Consider the following 20,281-nt stretch of genomic DNA (forward strand, 5'->3'; position numbering starts at 1 on the left):
AAAAGGGGGTGAAGTGAGTGGCGGGAACAGGGGGCAAAGGGGGAGGGGATTGAAGGGGGAGATAGAGGGGTCAAAGTGAATCAAGGAAGGGGGTGGGAACCAGGTGGGGTTCACATAGAAAATAGGTGCAGGAGGAGGCCATTCGGCCCTTCGAGCCAGCACCGCCATTCATTGTGATCATGGCTGATCGCCCCCTATCAATAACCCGTGCCTGCCTTCTCCCCATAGCTCTTGACTCCACTAGCACACAGAGCTCTATCTAACTCTCAGATTGTTGCCATAGAGGGAGTACAGAGAAAGTTCACTAGACTCTTATGTTTCATAGAAACATAGAAAATAGGTGCAGGAGGCCATTCGGCCCTTCGAGCCAGCACCGCCATTCAACTCAGTATCCCATCCCTGCCTTCTCTCCATACCCCCTGATCCCTTTAGCCACAAGGGCCACATTTCTATAAGATCCCCCTCATCCTTCTAAACTCCAGTGAATACAAGCCTAGTCTTTTCAATCTTTCCTCATATGACAGTCCCGCCATCCCAGGGATCAGTCTTGTGAACCTACGCTGCACTGCCTCAATCACAAGGATGTACTTCCTCAAATTAGGAGAGCAAAACTGTACACAATACTCCAGATGTGGTCTCACCAGAGCCCTATACAACTGCAGAAGAACCTCTTTACTCCTATACTGAAATCCTCTTGTTATGAAGGCCAACATTCCATTAGCTTTCTTCACTGCCTGCTGTACCTGCACGCCAACTTTCAGTGACCGGTGTACAAGGATGCCCAGGTCTCGCTGCACCTCCCCCTTACCTAACCTAACCCCATTGAGATAATAATCTACCCCCTTGTTTTTGCCGCCAAAGTGGATAACCTCACATTTATCTATATTTTACTGCATCTGCCACGCATCTGCCCACTCACTCAACCTGTCCAGGTCACCCAGCAACCTCCTAACATCCTGTTCACAGTTCACGCTGCCACCCAGCTTTATGTCATCCGCAAACTTGCTAGTGTTGCTCCTAATTCCCTCTTCCAAATCATTAATATATATGGTAAACAGTTGCGGCCCCAACACCGAGCCTAGCGGCACTCCACTCGCCACTGCCTGCCATTCTGAAAAAGACCCAATCACTCCTACTCTTTGCTTCCGGTCTGCCAACCAATTTTCTATCCATGTCAACACCCTACCCCCAATACCATGTGCTCTAATTTTAGTCACAAGTCTCCCGTGCGGGGCCTTATTAAAGGCTTTCTGAAAGTCTAGATACACTACATCACACTGCCACCCAGCTTTGTGTCATCAGCAAACTTGCTAGTGTTGCTCCTAATTCCCTCTTCCAAATCATTAATAGATATGGTAAACAGTTGTGTCCCCAACACCGAGACTTGAGGCACTCCACTCGCCACTGCCTGCCATTCTGAAATTGACTTGTTTACTCCTACTCTTTGGTTCCGGTCTGCCGACCAATTTTATAACCATGTGAACACCCTACCCCCAATACCATGTGCTCTAATCTTAGTCACCAGTGTCCCATGCGGGACCTTATCAAAGGCTTTCTGAAAGTCTAGATACATTACATCCACTAGATCCGAAGTACCTGTTCAACTCTTCTGCCATTTCCTTGTTCCCCACAATAATTTCACCCATGTCTGCCTTCTAGGGACTCACATTTGACTTTACTATTCTTTTTCCCTTAACATATCTAAAGAAGCTTTTACTGTCCTTCTTTACATTCCTGACCAGCTTCCACTCGTATTTCATCTTTTCAACCCGTATTGCCCATTTTGTTTCCTTCTGTTGTCCTATGAAAGTTTCCCAATCCTCTGGCTTCCGGCTACTCTTTGCTGTGTTATACATATTTTCTTTTAGTTTTATTCTATCCCTAACTTCTCTTGTCAGCCACGATTGCCTCCTACTCCCCTTAGAATCTTTCTTCCTTTTTGGAATGAAATGATCCTGCGTCTTCCGTATTACGCCCAGAAATTCCTGCCATTGCAGTTCCACCGTCATTCCTGCTAGGATCCCTTTCCAGTCTGCCTTGGCCAGCTTCTCTCTCATGCCTTCATAGTCCCCTTTGTTCAACTGCATCACTGACACAATTTAACGTTCTCCTTCTCAAATTGCAGATTAAAACTAATCATATTATGATCACTACCTTCAAGCGGTTCCTTTACCTCCAGTTCTCATATCAAATCTGGTTCATTGGACAACACTAAATCCAGAATTGCCTTTTCTCTGGTCAGCTCCATTATAAGCTGCTCTAAGAATCCATCTCGGAGGCACTCTACAAACTCTCTTTCTTGGGGTCCTGAACCAACCTGATTTTCCCAGTCTACCTGCATATTGAAATCCCCCATCACCACAGTGGCATTACCTTTGTTACATGCCAGTTTTAACTCCTGCTGCGACTTACACCCTACATCCGGGCTACTATCTGGGGGTCTGTAGATAACACCAATTAGTGTCTTCTTGCCTTTGCAATTCATCAACTCAATTCACAGTAACAGTTTAGTTTAGAGATGCAGCACGGAAACAGGTCTTTCGCGCCGACCAGCAATCATCCCGTACACTAGCACTATCCTACGCACATTAGGGACAATTTAACAATTTTGTGGAGGCCGATTAATCTGCAACCCTGAACCTCTTTGAAATGTTGGAGGTATCTGAAGCACACGGATTAAAAACCCACGCAGGTCAAGGGAGAATGGACAAACTCCGCACAGTCAGCACCCGTAGTCAGGATCGAACCCGGGTCTCTGACGGTGAGGCAGCAACTGTACCGTTGCGCCACTGTGCCGCACAGAATTATATAACAGTTTCTTTCGCCATAAACGCACCCAATATGTGTTTATAATGTCCTGTTTGCCAGCTTGTTGACCCTCTGTGTTCTCCTCCAGCAGGGTTTATGAGCCGTTGCTGCGGACGGAGAGACGGGGACGTGAGCGGCCATTGAGGGCGGCCTGGGTGCCGGTGAGCACCCCCCCCCCATCTGCTCGGTGTGCGGGCTGAGCTTCGACGGGCTGTCCTTCAATGGAGCAACACATGACAGGGCACAAGAAGGAGAAGCGTTATGAGTGCGACGTGTGTGGCAAGGCCTGGCAGACCCCGGGCCTGCTGGAGACCCACCGGCGGGTTCACACGGGAGAACGCCCCTTCACCTGCTCGGAGTGCGGCAAGAACTTCAAATGCTACAACAACCTGCAGCAGCACAACCGCTGGCACTCTGACAAGAGGCCCTTCACCTGCTCTGACTGCGGCAAAGGCTTCAAGTCGCCCACACAGCTGAAGTTGCACAGACGCGTGCACACCGGGGAGCGGCCCTACACCTGCAGCGACTGCGGCCAGGGCTTCACCCAGTCCGGCAACCTGCTGGAGCACCAGCGCACCCACACCGGCGAGCGCCCCTACACCTGCACCGAGTGTGGCAAGCGCTTCCCCCGCTCAAGCAGCCTGCTGGAGCACCAGTACACCCACAACGGCGAGCGCCCCTACACCTGTGGCGAGTGCGGCAAGGGCTTCACCCGCTCCACTGGGCTTCGAAGGCACCAGCGCACCCACACTGACAAGCGCCCCTATACCTGCGCCCAGTGCGGCAAGGGCTTCATCCGCTCTGACACCCTGTTGGAGCATCAGCGCACCCACACCGGCGAGCGTCCCTACACCTGCACTCAGTGCGGCAAGGGGTACACCCACTCCAGCAACCTGCTGTACCACCAGCGCACCCACGCTGGCGAGCGTCCCTACACCTGCGCCCAGTGTGGCAAGGGCTTCACCCGATCCACCAGCCTGTTGTACCACCAGCGCATCCACACTGACGAGCGTCCGTTCACCTGCGCCCAGTGCGGCAAGGGCTTCACCAGCTCCACCCAGCTGCTGGCCCACCAGCGCACCCACACTGGCGAGCGTCCCTTCATTTGCGCCCAGTGCGGCAAGGGCTTCACCCAGTCCGGCAACCTGCTGGTGCACCATCGCACCCACACCGGCGAGCGCCCCTACACCTGTGCCGAGTGCGGCAAGGGCTTCACCAGCTCCACCAAGCTGCTGTCCCACCAGCGCACCCACACTGGCGAGCGTCCCTTCACCTGCGCCCAGTGCGGCAAGAGCTTCACCCAGTCCAGCAACCTACTGGCGCACCATCGCACCCATACCGGCGAGCGCCCATACACCTGTGCCCAGTGCGGCAAGGGATTCACCTGCTCCACTCAGCTGCTGTCCCACCAGCGGGTGCACGCCGGCGACCGTCCCGTCCCCAGCCCGGTGTGTGGAGAGCGCTTTGCCATGGCCTCCCACGCCCTGTCTCACCAATGCGTGCACACCAGTGGCCAGCCCTACGACTGCCCATACTGTGGTGAGGAGTTTGAAAGCTTGCGGTGGTTGCGGCAGCACCGGCGTACCCACGCCGGCGAGCAGATGCTCTCACTGCGGCAAGCGTTTCAAGAGCGCACGGGGGCTGCGGATGCACTAGCGGATACACACCAGAAATGGACCCTTTGTGTGCGCTGAGTGTGGCAAGGGTTTCACCCGCATGTCCAGCCAGTGGCAGGACCGGCAAACCCACAACGGTGAGCGTCCCTTCGCCTGCCCATCCTATGGTAAGGTCTTCACCCGCCTTCACCACCTGCTGGAGCACCGGTGAGTCTACACCAGCCAGCACCCCTTCACCTGCCTACTCTGTGGCAAGACCTTTGTCCACTGCTCCAGCCTGCTGGCACACCGCCACGTGGATAGGAGCTGTTTAGGTAGACACAAATGCTGGAAGGAATGGGTAAGGTTTCAGGTAGAGACCCTTCTTCAGTCTCGACCCTAAACATCACCCATTCCTTCTCTCCAATGATGCTACCTGTCCCTCTGAGTTACTCCAGCATTTTGTGTCCTTTTTTTGTAAACCAGCATCTGCAGTTCCATGTTTTTAAACCATTCTCGTTAACCATCTCTGCACCTTTCCCAAAGCCTCCACATCAGTCCTGTAATGGTGTGACCAGAACTGTATACAATACTCCAAATGCTACCTGACCAATGTCCCTTAAAGATGCACATATACATTCCTCTCTCTCCCCTCTCCCCCCACTTACTCCTCTCCCCTCTCCCTCCACTCTCCCCCCGCACTCGTACAAATACTCTCCACTCCACCCTCTCGTGCCCCCCTCCTCCCCCTCCCACCACCCCTCTCTCATATTCCCTCTCTCTTCTTCTCTCTCTTCTCTCTCACACACAAACCCTCTTTCTGTCACACACATACTCCCTCTCACACACGCACCACTCTCTTGCTGTCTCTCACACAACCTCTCTTATTCTCGCGCACACACCATCTCTCTCTTGCTCTCTCACCCACCCTCTCTCTCTCACACACACATTCCTTCTCTTTCAAACACACTCCCTCTCTCTCTTGCTCTCTCTCACACATTCCCTCTCTCTCACACACACTCCCTCTCTTGCTCACTCACACACTCCCGCTCTTTCTCTCACACACACTCCCTCACTCTCTCCAACACACAAATACTCCCTCTCACACACACAACACTCCCCCCTCTCTCTTTTTCTCACTCACACACACACACACACACAGTCCCTCTCTCTCACACACACATACACTCCATCAGTCTCTCTATCACATACACACAGCCCTCTCACACACACTCTCTCTCTCTCTCTCTCTTTTCTCTCACACACACATTCTAACACATGCACACTCACACACATTCTCTCACACAGGCTCACACACACACTCTCACACACACTCTCACACAAGCACTCTCTCCTTGTATCTAGACTAGGCGTGCATGTCACCCTACATGCACTCTGTCCACCAAGGCCTGCTGGATCTCCCGGTTGCCAACCATTTTAACTCCCCTTCCCACTCCCACACTGATCTTTCTCTCCTGGGCCTCCTCCATTGCCAGAGTGAGGTTGAAAGAGCTAATAGTAAAATCTAAAATTGAGTCATTCTTCTACAATAGCATGGTCTAGTAGAACAAAAGAATGGCTCGGTGCTGAGTCTGAATGACTTTGCAAATTATATAGAACACAATATGGAGGACAGGTCTTTTTAATAAAGACATTAAGATGGAAGCCTGCAAAACAACATGTACTTCTTTCAAGGCCATAAAGATGCCAAGATTGATAACAAAATTGCTGATGCTCCAGAGATAAGTAATAATTTGTAATTGGATGAGCGATTTTGACCCAGCTTTTCCAATATTCTGAAAGGCTACAAAATCTTTCAGTCATGCCATATTCAGACTTGGTAGGAGTGTTTTACTGATAAGAAAAATGTATAATTGTGCTAACTTTCCTTTGTTCTGAGAGTGGTGCCCGAGACGCACTGAGCAACGTTTGTGCTCATTGTAGATCTTGCCACTCCCGTCTGACGAATCAATTAAAGTTTGCCATGGTTTACTTTTAACAATTTTGTTGTTGTCTGCTTTTTAAGAGACAAACTTTGACAAGGTGACACACAAGCTGGAGGAACAGCAGTGTCCAGACACGACACGTCGCCCGTCCATTCCCCTCCAAAGTGCCGGTAGAACTCAGCAGGTCAGCCATCTGTGGTCGAAAATGGATGAAGAAGTGTTTCTAATATAAGCCATCCTTGCCCTTGTCATGGAGTAGGCATTCAACAGTACCAGCATCTTCTCATTCATACTGTATCCAAGTGAAAATGCAAAAGTGAGCCAAGCTGCACACAGCCGACTGCTCACAGTACCAGCTGACTGACACTGGCTCAAAAACTTAAAGGCATTTTAAAGTGCTTTTTAAAGACAGTTGTGACGCGTTTGTGCCTTACGTACCAAATAAAGCAAGTTTCTCCTGACCTCACCGTGAAAGAGTTTATTTTACATAAACTCTTTCACGGACATAAAAACATAAAAACAGAATTAAAAACAGTTTTTATCGACGAGTAGTTGCTTTACTCAACAGCCAAAAATCTGTAGCCTCTCTTTGATCTGGTATTTTGTTGGTTCACATGCTTGATCAATGGTGTTTTATCATTAATGTTTTATTATTATGAATGTTTAGTGTTTTCTGAGTCATTTGTAACTGTCACTGTATGTCATGTTACTTGTGGGCGGAGCACCAAGGCAGATTCCTTGTGTGAATACTTGGCCGATAAACTTAGGGTTCTGTAGGGGGCGCTGCTCTGGCAGCAGCCATGTCATGCAGCTCGTCAGTTTTTCAACATTTTTTTTTTTTTTTAGTATGTTTTAAAGTCTGTATTTAATGTTTCTTTGTGTGTTTTATGTGGGGGGTGGTGTGGGGGGGTGAGGGGGAAACCGCTTCGGTCGCCTCCTCCACGGAGAGGCAAGTTTTTCCAGGTCGCCTCCCCCGTGGCCCTAACATCAAGGATCGACGCGGCCTTTCCCGGAGACACGCCCGGGGCTTCAGCGGCGGGCGCAGCGTGGACTCTCGGCGTGGAGCGGGTGAGCCCTCGCTGGAGGGGAGCGCTCCGTTTCGCTGACCCGGGGCAGCCGGCAGCCTGAAGTCGCAGCCTGAAGCCACGCGCGGTCTGCAGAGCTCCAGCTGGTGCGGCGTCTACAGCCCGGGATCTCACGTTGGGGACCCGGGGGAAGAAGAAGCCATCACTGCTGGCCCGCGGCCGACTTCTACCGCGGGTCCGGCATGGACTTACCATCACCCCTGGAGGGGAGCTTCGACCGCCGGCCCTGCAGTCTACGGTGCTTCTGGCTGCGGCGGGGTCTTTAAATCTTGACCGCCGGCCTGCGGCCTACAACAACTTGTCCTGGACTGACTCTGGACTCTGGTCCTGACCACGGGGGGGAAATGGAGGAGGACTGGCCAAATTTTGTGCCTTCCACCACAGTGATGAATGCTGTGGTGGATGTTTGTGTTACAGTTTTATTGTGGTTGTGTGTTCTTTATTATTGTATCGCTGCAGACAACCCAAATTTCCACCAGCCTGGCTGTGGCAATAAATTATATCTAATCTAATATCTAATCTACTTAGTTTTTTTTGTTAACCACGATTATGGCTGCTGCTCATAGAAAGCCGGATATATTGTTGTTTGATGCTGATCTTGCAGAACGATGGCGTGTGTTCGAGGAAGATTTCTCAATTTACATTGATGCAGCTTATCCGAACGCAGCACCCGCTCTTCATGCCTCGATTGTCCTTAACTTAGCGTGCACGGAAGCTGCACGACATGCCAGAAGATGTCACTGTGCACTGGCTGGTGTGGATCATAATAACGTACAAATTCCAGCAGAGTCCATCCATGATCCTGAGTGCCTCCTACGTAAATTCCGACAACTATGTGAGTTACAAATTAATGTGAGCACTGAACGACATACATTTTTCTCAATGTCAAAAACAAGAAGTACAGTTACGTTGCCATCTCAATGCGCGTGACCATATCATGGATTTTTACGTGGTATCGAGAAGGTACCATCCATACTGGGTGCCGATGCACACCATGACGGGATTGATTTCCTTCAGCCCTTCAGTCTGTCCACTGACTGTAGACTGTGATTTTACACATCACATTTTAACACAATACAAGGACTTGTTTAACGACGAGGTGGGCAGGTTGCCTGTGAGATACACGATTACTATTGACCCTGGGGCAATCCCAGTTGTTCGTCCAGCTCACAGGATTCCCCATGCTATGCGGGATCGAGTACAAAGTGAACTTAACAGAATGGTGACTCTTGGCATGATTAATCCCGTAACTGGACCCTCAGACTGGGTCTCTTCAATGGTTGCCACTAGTAAGAAGAATAAAGACAAGATACGGATTTGTATCAACCACAAGGACTTAAATACAGCAATTTAGAGACCACGTTATCCAATGCGTTCAGTGGACGAGATTGCGGCACAGATGGCCGATGCAACTGTATTCACAGTACTAGATGCCAAGAATTAATTCTGGCAGATTCCACTGGAACATAAATCCTCCAAGCTGACAAATTTCAATACACCATTCGGACGATATAAATTTTCGAGAATGCCCTTTGGTATAAGTCCAGCCAGTGAAGTGTTTCAACAATCCATGGAGCAATTGTTTTCCGGATACCCTTGCTCCATCGTTGTGAACGATATCCTCATTGCTGGGAAAACGATCGAGGAACACGACGCCAATCTGACAAAAGTATTGAAGCGTGCTGAGGACATCCATCTCAAACTCAACCCCAAAAAATGCCAAATTCAGAGTGAATGAGGTAAAATACCTAGGCCATATATTTACCAAGGACGGCCTGAAAACCGATCTAGTGAAAACCAGTGCCATTAATGAACACCCAGCACCCATTGACGTGCCCAGCTTGCAGAGATTCCTTGGCATGGCAAACTATTTGAGCTAATTCATTCCTGATTTCAGCGAAACATCAGCTCTATTGCGCCTTCCCACACACAAAGACACTGCTTGGACCTAGCATGAACAACAGACAGCATTTGACTCTCTTAAACAGCAGATGTCGGCCACCCCTACTCTAGCGTACTTTGATCATAGACTGCCTGTTACACTTACATGTGACATATGTCTCACAACATGGCCTGGGCACTGCATGCCTTCAGAATGATGGCCATAGCAATAAGCCTGTCGCATATGCATCGCGCACCATGTCTGACACAGAACAATGATACGCCCAAATCGAAAAGGAATTAACACTGATTTACATCGGTGAGACCAAGCGTAGGTTGGGCGACCGTTTCGCCGAACACCTCCGCTCAGTCCGCAATAACCTACCTGACCTCCCGGTGGCTCAGCACTTCAACTCCCCCTCCCATTCCCAATCCGACCTCTCCGTCCTGGGTCTCCTCCATTGCCAGAGTGAGCAACAGCGGAAATTGGAGGAACAGCACCTCATATTCCGTCTGGGGTCCTTGCGTCCCCTTGGCATCAACATTGAATTCTCCCAATTTGGCTAGCCCGTGCTGTCCCCTCCCCCCCTCCCCTTCCTTCACCCTCTAGCTGTCTCCTCCCATCCGCCCGCCCTCGGGCTCCTCCTCCTCCTCCCTTTGTCCTTCTTTCTTTCCCCACCCCCTATCAGTCTGAAGAAGGGTTTCGGCCCGAAACGTCGCCTATTTCCTTCGCTCCATAGATGCTGCTGCACCCGCTGAGTTCCTCCAGCAATTTTGTGTACCTTAGGAATTACTAACGGTTGTTTTTGCCTGCAAAAAGTTCAACGATTTCATCATTGGTCGCACAGTTACAGTTGAAACCGACCACCCACCTCTTATCAGCATTTTCAATAAACCTATACATAACTCTCCAGCGCGCCTCCAACGGATGTTTCAACAACTTCAAAAATATGACATTGTCCTCACCTACAAATGTGGAAAGGATATGCACCTTGCAGACAATCTTTCACGTGCACCTCAGAAGACCTGCGAGGATCTGCCCTCACAGGATGCTGACTTTATCGTGATGTCCGTATCTTTCATCCCTTCACCATGGTTGGAGGACTTGGTTGCCCAGACTGCCACCGACAAGGCTACGGTCCCCGACCTCTGTCATTAAGCGTGGCTGGCCAGACAAGCACTACAACATTCCTTTGCCACCCCGACCTTTCTTCCCTGTTCGGGATAAATTAGTGCTACAAGAAGGGATTGTTTTAAAAGGACACAACTCCGTGGTTCCTGCTTCGTTGCATCACCGGTATTTTGACACTGTCCATGCAGGACACCCAGGCGCTGAAGCCACTGTTTCATGGCGAAAAGCATGTTTTACTGGCCTGGCATGGCCGAATACATCAACGACAATATGGCAGCTTGTGCTGTGTGCATTGGCATGGCACCTCATCTACAAAAGGAACCACTTCTGCCACATCCTGTACCTGCGCTCCCATGGTCTACAGTGGCAGCTGATTTATTTGAGTGGCTCGGCAAGCAGCACCTGGTGCTCGTGGATTCGTATTCAGGATGGTTCGACATTGATTTTCTCAGCAGCCCCACTGCCAGCGGCGTGATTTTGAAATTATCTCGTCATTTTTCAATCCATGGATCTCCAGGCAAGCTGTTGACTGACAATGGCAGCCAGTTCACCAGTCAACAATTCAGAGAGTTTGCCAGACAATGGAATTTTCACCATATCACCAGCAGCCCTGAGTATCCACAGTCTAATGGGCTGGCTGAACGGACTGTCCGTAGTGCGAAACAACTCATGGAGCGCTCTCACAGGGCCAAATCTGACGTATTCCTAGATTTGCTCAATTTACGCAACATTTCCCGTGACCCTGCCTTGGGTTCCCCTGCTCAACGATTACAACAGTGATTGGGCTGATCACCAACGGTGATGAAACAAAATACAGAGCGGAGGTGCAGAACCTGGCGGACTGGTGCGCACGTAACAACTTGTCACTAAACACCTCCAAGACCAAGGAGCTGATTATTGACTTCAGGAGGTCCCATAATGGAGGATACGCCCCAATCTCCATTTACGGGGAAAGTGTGGAGAGAGTGTCCAGCTTTAAGTTTCTGGGCACTCACATTTCGGAGGACCTCACATGGTCCACCAACACCGCTGCGCTGGTCAAGAAGGCATAGCAACGACTGTTCTTCCTGAGGACATTAAAAAAGACTGGTCTGCCCCAACAGCTGCTGACAACGTTCTACCGCTGCACCACAGAGAGCATATTAACGTATGGCACCTCTGTGTGGTATCTCAGCTGCACGGAGGCGGAGAGGAGAGCTCTTCAGCGCGTCGTTCACAGAGCGCAGAGGATCATTGGGACACAGCTACCAGCCTTGGAGGGCATCTACCACACACGGTGCTTCGGGAAGGCCGTCAGCATCCATAAAGACTCATCACACCCTTGTAACGGACTGTTTGAACTACTTCCCTCTGGCAGACGTTACAAGACCTTCTACGCCCGAACCTCCAGACTCAGAAACAGCTTTATTCCCAGAGCTTTAGCGGCCCTGCTGAGTGCCCCTCACCCCCCTGGACTGTCTCCCTCGGATGGTCATGTCACAAGGCTTATTTATTTATTTTACTTTTCTCTTACATCGGTTGGAAGCTGCATACTAAATCTCGTTGCACTGACGTGCAATGACAATAAAAGATATTATTATTATTATTATCAAAGCAGACCCGTACCTCGTTGCCCGTTGCAGAACAAACGTTAATCCCACATGTCTTTCCGCCTGAGGATATTCAAACCATGTTACGACAGAAGTGTGACGTTCAAAAAAAATGGTTCGTCAAGACAGGCAGGCCTCTGCCACCATTGACCAAAGGATAGGTGGTCCGCTTACACATTGACAAAGGCTATGACCGTGTTGGGGTAGTTTTTGGTCTAGCTTCGGAGCCACGCACGTACATTGCCGATGGCGGCACCTACCGACGAAACAGACAACATCTTCTGCCTGTGAAAGAGCCAATCCCTCCTCCTTATTATGCGGATTGTACACGTTCATTTCAATCTGCATCTGCTGACCCTCACATGCTCTTGCCAGCACAACAATCCATGCCTGTGACAGTTCCTCTGTCTGTCCCAACTTCGCCTGTGCCAGTCTCCTGCTTCGATCCCAGAGGCGTTGGTCCACTCCCCCACGGTGCTGAAATCACCAACTCTATCCCCAGAGAAGAGGAATGGAGATGGCCACTATCGTACACGTGCCGGTCGTGTTAGCAGGCCGGTTGTGAAGTATTCGGACTATGTTTGACTTTACATACGTTTGTCATCGGTTGTGATTTTTGCTTTGCTTAGTTATGGGTATACATTGTTATTGATTCTTTAAGAGGGGGGATATAGATAGTGACTCATGTTATGAGTCATGCTTTTGTAGTTACGCCCACTCGCTTATTAACGTCGCGATCTACTGCACTCTTCAGTATGAAGTTAACTCTCAAGTGAGAGCTTGTAGTTAATAAATATTCTAAATAAACGGTGTATAACCTGCCAAGGTGTGAGGTCTTTATTATTACAAGGACTCCAAACCAACCATCTCCAGAAATGATGAGAAATTATTCTCGCCAGCATGCATACCTGTAGCCGTAGGGCAGTCGCACACCTCCCCACTACTTCAAAGATAGTTCCTGCACTTGGCAATCTCATGTAGATAGGGTGGTAAAGAAAGCTTTTGTTGTGCTGGCCTTTATAAATCAGAGCATTGAGTATAGAAGTTGGGATGTAATGTCAAAATTGTACAAGGCATTGGTGAGGCCAATTCTGGAGTATGGTGTACAATTTTGGTCGCATAATTATAGGAAGGATGTTAACAAAATAGAGAGAGTTCTATTCAAATTCAAATTCAATTCAAAATTCAAAATTCAAATTCAAAATTCAAACAAAATAGAGAGAGTACAGAGGAGATTTACTAGAATGTTGCCTGGGTTTCAGCAACTAACTATATGGATGGGAAAGGAATGGAGGGTTATGGTCTGAGAGCAGGTAGATAAGACAAGGTGAGAGCAAGTGTTTGGCACGGACTAGAAGGGCCGAGATGGCCTGTTTCAGTGCTGTAATTGTAATATTGTTATATGGTTATATGGTTTGGTGTTTGGCCGCTGAAACGTGGCGGCGGGGCTACAGACAGCCCGCCACCCGGGTGAATCATCCCATGTGGGGTCCGTGGGGTGAATCACCCCGGTGTGTGGGTCGGGCGGTGAATCATCCCGGTGTGCGGGTCGGCGGGGGGGATGGGGGGTGGGTGGGTTGAATCACTCTGATGTGTGTGGTCGGGTGGGAGGTCGTGGTGCTGGTGCCGGTGCAGCGTGGTCAGTGACTCTGGGTGGGCGGAGGGACCAGACTGTCCCCAACTCTGTTGCAGCTGACGGGGATGTTGCCGGGTTTATGGCCCCGTGTGTCTGCTGCCTGGAGCTGCGGGCGCACTCCACCCGGCTGCCGATCCACAGCCCGTCACAGTGCGGTGGGAGCCAGACTGGGGGAGTAAGAGGTAGCCAGCTTGGGGGAGCGGGAGTAACGGATGGGCGGTAGCCAGCTTTGGGAAGTGAGGGATGAGATGTAGCAAGCTTGGGGGAGATAGGAGAATGGGAGATTGCCAGCTTGGAGTAGTAACGGATCAAAGGTAGCAAGCGTGGGGAATTAAGGGATGGGAGTCAGCCAGCTTCCGGGAGAATGGAATGGGAGTGTTTACATTTCTTTATTACTGTTATGTCTGTATTCTTTCTTTATGTGCTGCATGGCAAGAAGCATTTCACTACACCTAGGTGTTTGTGACCAAAAAAATAACCTTTGAACCTTTGAACCTTTGAGGTAGCCAGCTTGAGAGGTAACGGATGGAGGTAGCTAGCTTGGGGCAGGAAGGTGAATTGGAGGTAGCCAGTTTGGGGCAGGAAGGTGAATGGGAGGTAGCCAGCTTGGGGGAGTAAGGGGAATGGGAGGTATCCAGCTTGGGGGAGTAAGGGAAATGGGAGGTTGCCAGCTTGCGGGTGTAAGGGGAATGGGAGGTAGCCAGCTTGGGGGAGTAAGGGGAATGGGAGGGTGCCAATTTTGGGGTGTTTTTTCGCTCGTATGTGTCAGACGATGTAGCTCACTGTTGGCTTCTGTCGTCGTCCAACATGTTGACAGAATCTCTCGACGGGTCACAGTGCATCGCGTCGTCGCTTCCAGGGATCGCCACGAGGAGCCCTCTGTCATGGTCCCCGCTTGGGGGAGTAAGGGATGGGAGGAAGCCAGTTTGAGGATTAAGGGATGGGAGGTACCAGCTTGGGGGCCCGCGGTGGCTAGGTATTGTATAGGAAATTCGCTATTGTTTCTCTCTGGCTCTTCACACTGTCCTGACTCACCTGGAAAGACAGGGCACGTACGTGAGGATGCTCTTCATAGACTATAGCTCTGCATTCAATACGGTCATCCCCACCAAGCTCACCACCAAACTCCACCAGCTAGGCCTCAGCTCGTCGATATGCGACTGGATCCAGAATTTCCTGACGGCGCGACCGTAGGCAGTGAGACTGGGCCCGCACCTATCCTCCACTATCACCCTGAGTACCAGCACACCACAGGGCTGTGTACTGAACCCCATGCTCTACTCCCTCTTCACACACGACTGTGTTCCTGCATTCGACACCAACACCATTGTAAAGTCTGCAGACGACACAACGGTGATCGGGCTGATCACCAACGGTGATGAAATAAACTGCAGAGCGGAGGTGCAGAACCTGGCAGACTGGTGCTCACGTAACAACTTGTCCCTAAACACCTCTAAGACCAAGAAGCTGATTATTAACTTCAGAAGGACACATAAGGGGGAATACGCTCCAATTGTTATCAACGGGGACAGTGTGGAGAGATTGTCCAGCTTTAGGTTTTGGGGCACACATATTTCGGAGGACCTCACGTGGTCCACCAACACCACTGCGCTGGTCAAGAAGGCACAGCAACGACTGTTCTTCCTGAGAACACTGAAAAAGACTGGCCTGCCCCAACAGCTGCTGTCCAAGATATCCTGAAATGGGAGGGAGAGGAGCCTGAGGTCGTGGTACATATAGGTGGAGAGACGATAGAAGGAGATGTCAAGCAAGCTGATTCAGTGTGATGCTTGCAGTATGAGGGAGGTCAAGGACACTGCTGGTGCCTCTGACTGCTACAAATGTGAGAAGTGCATCCAGGTACAGCTCCTGAAGGACCGTGTTGGGGAACTGGAGAAGCAAGTGGATTACCTCAGGTTTGTCCGAGAAACGGAGTCGATCCTCGACAAGTCCTACAGTAAGATTGTTACACCTAAGGTACTGGAAGAGAGAAGGTAGGTGACGGTGAACAAGGGAGGGAAGCATGGAATGCAAACGTCCCCGGGTATTGTACCTCTTGTGAACAGGTTCACCCACTTAGCAGCTGTCGGGTCAGAAGACGTTATTACACCGAGCGGCAGACTGGCTTGCGAAGCAAAAAGGGCTGTTGAGCCAAAACCAAAGAGGCCAACGTCAGGCAACGCCATTGTAGTGGGAGACTCCATTGTGAGAGGTACGGACAGGGGTTTCTGCGGCAACAGACGGGATTCGAGGATGGTAGAGGCCCGAGAGCCGTTGGAGAGGTCGCAGAGGGAGGAGCTACACCCGAGCGGTAGGATTTAAAGAGGAGCGCGGGGCTTGCTTCTACAGAGGCCCGAGAGCCGTTGGAGCTGAAATCTGCAACGTTCCAAGTTCCACTTCAAAAACAAGTGGGTTTGAGGAAGCCGCTGATTGGTGGAAGCAGACAAGAGGGAGCAGCTGATTGGGAGTCAGATCCCTGCTGATTGTACTGTACTGTAGCTGTTTGTTTTGTATTGTATCCTGGGTAAGAGGAGTATGAGGGCCAGGGCAGTTTACTGTTCTGGATGTCAGATGTGGGAAGTCATGGAGTCTGATAGCCCTCCAGACGTCCACATCTGTGCCAGGTGTATCGAGATGGGGCTCCTAAGGGACCGTATTAGGAACCTGGAGCAGCAGCTCGATGACCTCCGTCTGGTCAGGGAGAGCGAGGAAGTCATTGATAGGAGTTACAGGGAGGTGGTCACTCCAAGACCACAGGAGGCAGGCAAGTGGATCATGGTTGGGAGAGGCAAGGGGCACAGGCAGGGACTAGAGAGTACCCCGGTGGCTGTACACCTTGACAATAAGTACTCCTGTTTGAGCACTGTTGGGGGGGACAGCCTACCTGGGGGTAGTGACAGCGGCCGGGCCTCCGGTACAGAGACCGGTCCTGTTGCTCAGAAGGGTAAGGAAAAGAAGAGGAGAGCAATACTAATAGGGGACTCTATAGTTAGGGGGTCAGACAGGCGATTCTGTGGACGCAGTCGGGAGACCTGGATGGTAGTTTGCCTCCCTGGTGCCAGGGTCTGTGATGTGTCTCAACGTGTCCAAGATATCCTGAAAGGGGAGGGAGAGTATCCCGATGTCGTGGTACATATAGGTACCAATGACATAGGTAAAAAAAGAGAAGAGGTCCTGAAAGGAGAATTTAGGGAGTTAGGAGGGGAGTTAAAGAGTAGGACAGCAAAGGTAACAATCTCGGGATTACTGCCTGTGCCACGCGACAGTGAGAGTAGGAATGGAGCAAGGTGGAGGATAAATGCGTGGCTGAAGGACTGGTGCAGAGGGCAGGGATTCAAATTTCTGGATCATTGGGACCTCTTTTGTGGAAGGTGCGACCTGTACAAAAAGGATGGGTTGCACTTGAACCTGAGGGGGACCGATATCCTGGCGGGGAGATCTGCAAAGGCTACTGGGGAGACTTTAACTAGAATGGTTGGGGGGAGGGACTCAAATAGAGAAAGCTATTAGACAGTGTGTGAGGCCGGAGGCAGAGAAGGAAAGCATTCAGACCCAACATGTAGGGGGGAAAGAAGAAAACAATAATAAACAGAGAATAAGAGGCGGTGGGGTTCTTAAATGGGTGCGCAGAGAAACAGAGGGGTGTAAAATGCGGGCGGAAGCAATAGGTAGCAAGGTGAAAAGTAAAAGTGGCAGGCAGACAAATCCAGGGCAAAAATCAAAAAGGGCCACTTTTCAACATAATTGTATAAGGGGTAAGAGCGTTGTAAAAACAAGCCTGAAGGCTTTGTGTCTCAATACAAGGAGCATTCGTAATAAGGTGGATGAGTTGAACGTGCAGATAGCTATTAATGATTATGATATAGTCGGGATCACGGAGACATGGCTCCAGGGTGACCAAGGCTGGGAGCTGAACATCCAGGGATATTCAATATTCAGGAGGGATAGAGAGAAAGGAAAAGGTGGTGGAGTAGCGTTGCTGGTTAGAGAGGAGATTAACGCAGTGGAAAGGAAGGACATTAGCTTGGAGGATGTTGAATCGGTATGGGTAGAACTGCGAAACACTAAGGGGCAGAAAACGCTGGTGGGTGTTGTGTACAGGCCACCTAGCAGTAGTAGTGAAGTTGGGGATGGCATCAAACAGGAAATTAGAAATGCGTGCAACAAAGGCAAAAGTTATAATGGGTGACTTCAATCTACATATAGATTGGGTGAATCAAATTGGCAGGGGTGCTGTGGAAGAGGATTTCTTGGAATGTATGCGGGATAGTTATCTAAACCAACATGTAGAGGAACCAACGAGAGAGCAGGCTATTCTAGACTGGGTATTGAGTAATGAGGAAGGGTTAGTTAGCAATCTTGTTGTGCGTCCCCCCTTGGGCAATAGTGACCATAATATGGTTGAGTTCTTCATTAGGATGGAGAGTGACATTGTTAATTCAGAAACAACGGTTCTGAACTTAAAGAAAGGTAACTTTGAGGGTATGAGACGTGAATTGGCCAAGATTGACTGGCAATTAGTTCTAAAAGGGTTGACGGTGGATATGCAATGGAAGGTATTTAAAGACTGCATGGATGAACTACAAAAGTTGTTCATCCCAGTTTGGCAAAAGAATAAATCAGGGAAGGTAGTGCATCTGTGGATAACAAGGGAAGTCAGGGATGGTATCAAAGCAAAAGATGATGCGTATAAATTAGCCAGAAAAAGCAGCATACCAGAGGACTGGGAGAAATTCAGAGACCAGCAGAGGAGGACAAAGGTCTTAATTAGGAAAGGGAAAATAGATTATGAAAGAAAACTGGCAGGGAACATAAAAACTGACTGCAAAAGTTTTTATAGATATGTGAAGAGAAAGAGATTAGTTAAAACAAATGTAGGTCCCTTGCAGTCAGAAACAGGTGAGTTGATCTTGGGGAACAAGGATATGGCGGACCAATTGAATAACTACTTTGGTTCCGTCTTCACTAAGGAAGACATAAATAATCTGCCGGAAATAGCAGGGGACCGCGGGTCAAAGGAGATAGAGGAACTGAGTGAAATCCAGGTTAGTCGGGAAGTGGTGTTGGGTAAATTGAATGGATTAAAGGCCGATAAATCACCAGGGCCAGATAGGCTGCATCCCAGAGTACTTAAGGAAGTAGCTCCAGAAATAGTGGATGCATTAGTGATAATTTTTCAAAACTCTTTAGATTCTGGAGTAGTTCCTGAGGATTGGAGGGTAGCAAACGTAACCCCTCTTTTTAAGAAGGGAGGGAGAGAGAAAACGGGGAATTACAGACCAGTTAGTCTAACATCGGTAGTGGGGAAACTGCTAGAGTCAGTTATTAAAGATGGGATAGCAGCACATTTGGAAAGTGGTGAAATGATTGGACAAAGTCAGCATGGATTTACAAAAGGTAAATCATGTCTGACGAATCTTATAGAATTTTTCGAGGATGTAACTAGTAGAGTGGATAGGGGAGAACCAGTGGATGTGTTGTATCTGGACTTTCAGAAAGCTTTCGACAAGGTCCCACATAAGAGATTAGTATACAAACTTAAAGCACACGGTATTGGGCGTTCAGTATTGATGTGGATAGAGAACTGGATGGCAGACAGGAAGCAAAGAGTAATAATAATAATAATACATTTTATTTATGGGCGTCTTTCAAGAGTCTCAAGGACACCTTACAAAAATTTAGCAGGTAGAGGAAAAACATGTAAGGGAAATGAAATAAATAGTAGAGACATGACTAGTACACAAAGTAAAGACAGAATTCAATACAAAACACAATATGAGGCAATTAATGCACAGATGAAAAGGGAGGGGGACGTGGGGCTAAGGATAGGCAGAGGTGAAGAGATGGGTCTTGAGGCGGGACTGGAAGATGGTGAGGGACACAGAATTGCGGATCAGTTGGGGGAGGGAGTTCCAGAGCCTGGGAGCTGCCCTGGAGAAGGCTCTGTCCCCAAAACTGCGGAGGTTGGACTTGTGGATGGAGAGGAGACCGGCTGATGTGGATCTGAGGGACCGTGAGGGTTGGTAGGGGGAGAGGAGGTCAGTGAGATATGGGGGGGCCAGATGGTGGAGGGCTTTGTAGGTGAGGATCAGGATTTTGTAGTTGATCCGGTGGGAGATGGGAAGCCAGTGAAGTTGTTTGAGGACTGGAATGATGTGATGCCAGGATTTGGTGTGTGTAATGAGTTGGGCGGCTGCGTTCTGGACCAGTTGGAGTCGGTTGATGTAGGTGGCGCTGATGCCAAGGAGAAGTGAGTTGCAGTAGTCCAGTCGGGAGGAGATGAAGGCATGGATGAGTCTTTCAGCAGCGGGAGGTGTGAGAGAGAGGGTCTGAGTTTGGCGATGTTGCAGAGATGAAAGAAGGAGGTTTTAATGACATGGCGGATGTGAGGCTCAAGGGAGAGGGTGGAATCAAAGATCACGCCAAGGTTGCGGGCCTGGGGAGATGGGGAGACAGTGGTGCCGCCGACGGTGAGAGTGGGGTAGTAAGAGTAAGAGTAGGAGTAAACGGGTCCTTTTCACAATGGCAGGCAATGACTAATGGGGTACCGCAAGGCTCAGTGCTGGGACCCCAGCTATTTACAATATATATTAATGATTTGGACGAGGG

General features: G+C 49.8%; 1 protein-coding gene and 1 long non-coding RNA gene across 6 annotated transcripts in view; both read left to right on the forward strand.

Annotated features, from left to right (window-relative positions):
- LOC116982908 (zinc finger protein 229-like) overlaps positions 1–6,810 on the forward strand; it is a 968,520-nt gene extending 961,710 nt beyond the window's left edge. For 3 of the 5 annotated variants that reach the window (XM_033036486.1, XM_033036481.1, XM_033036489.1), the window contains exon 2: positions 2,900–4,779. In XM_033036486.1, the coding sequence (XP_032892377.1) occupies positions 3,030–4,502 (1,473 nt within the window). In that variant the 5' untranslated portion in view covers positions 2,900–3,029 and the 3' untranslated portion in view covers positions 4,503–4,779. Of the gene's footprint in view, positions 1–2,896 lie in introns of all 5 variants that reach the window. The other 2 variants (XM_033036465.1, XM_033036473.1) reach the window with 2 other exon arrangements.
- On the forward strand, positions 81–5,635 carry LOC116983118. The gene is made up of 3 exons (XR_004414613.1): positions 81–108; positions 539–544; positions 5,622–5,635. It is a non-coding gene; the product is annotated as an uncharacterized LOC116983118 (long non-coding RNA).
- Positions 6,811–20,281: the final 13,471 nt, after the last annotated feature.

This window comes from Amblyraja radiata, chromosome 1 (assembly GCF_010909765.2).
Source record: "Amblyraja radiata isolate CabotCenter1 chromosome 1, sAmbRad1.1.pri, whole genome shotgun sequence".
Classification (NCBI taxonomy): Eukaryota; Metazoa; Chordata; class Chondrichthyes; order Rajiformes; family Rajidae; genus Amblyraja; species Amblyraja radiata.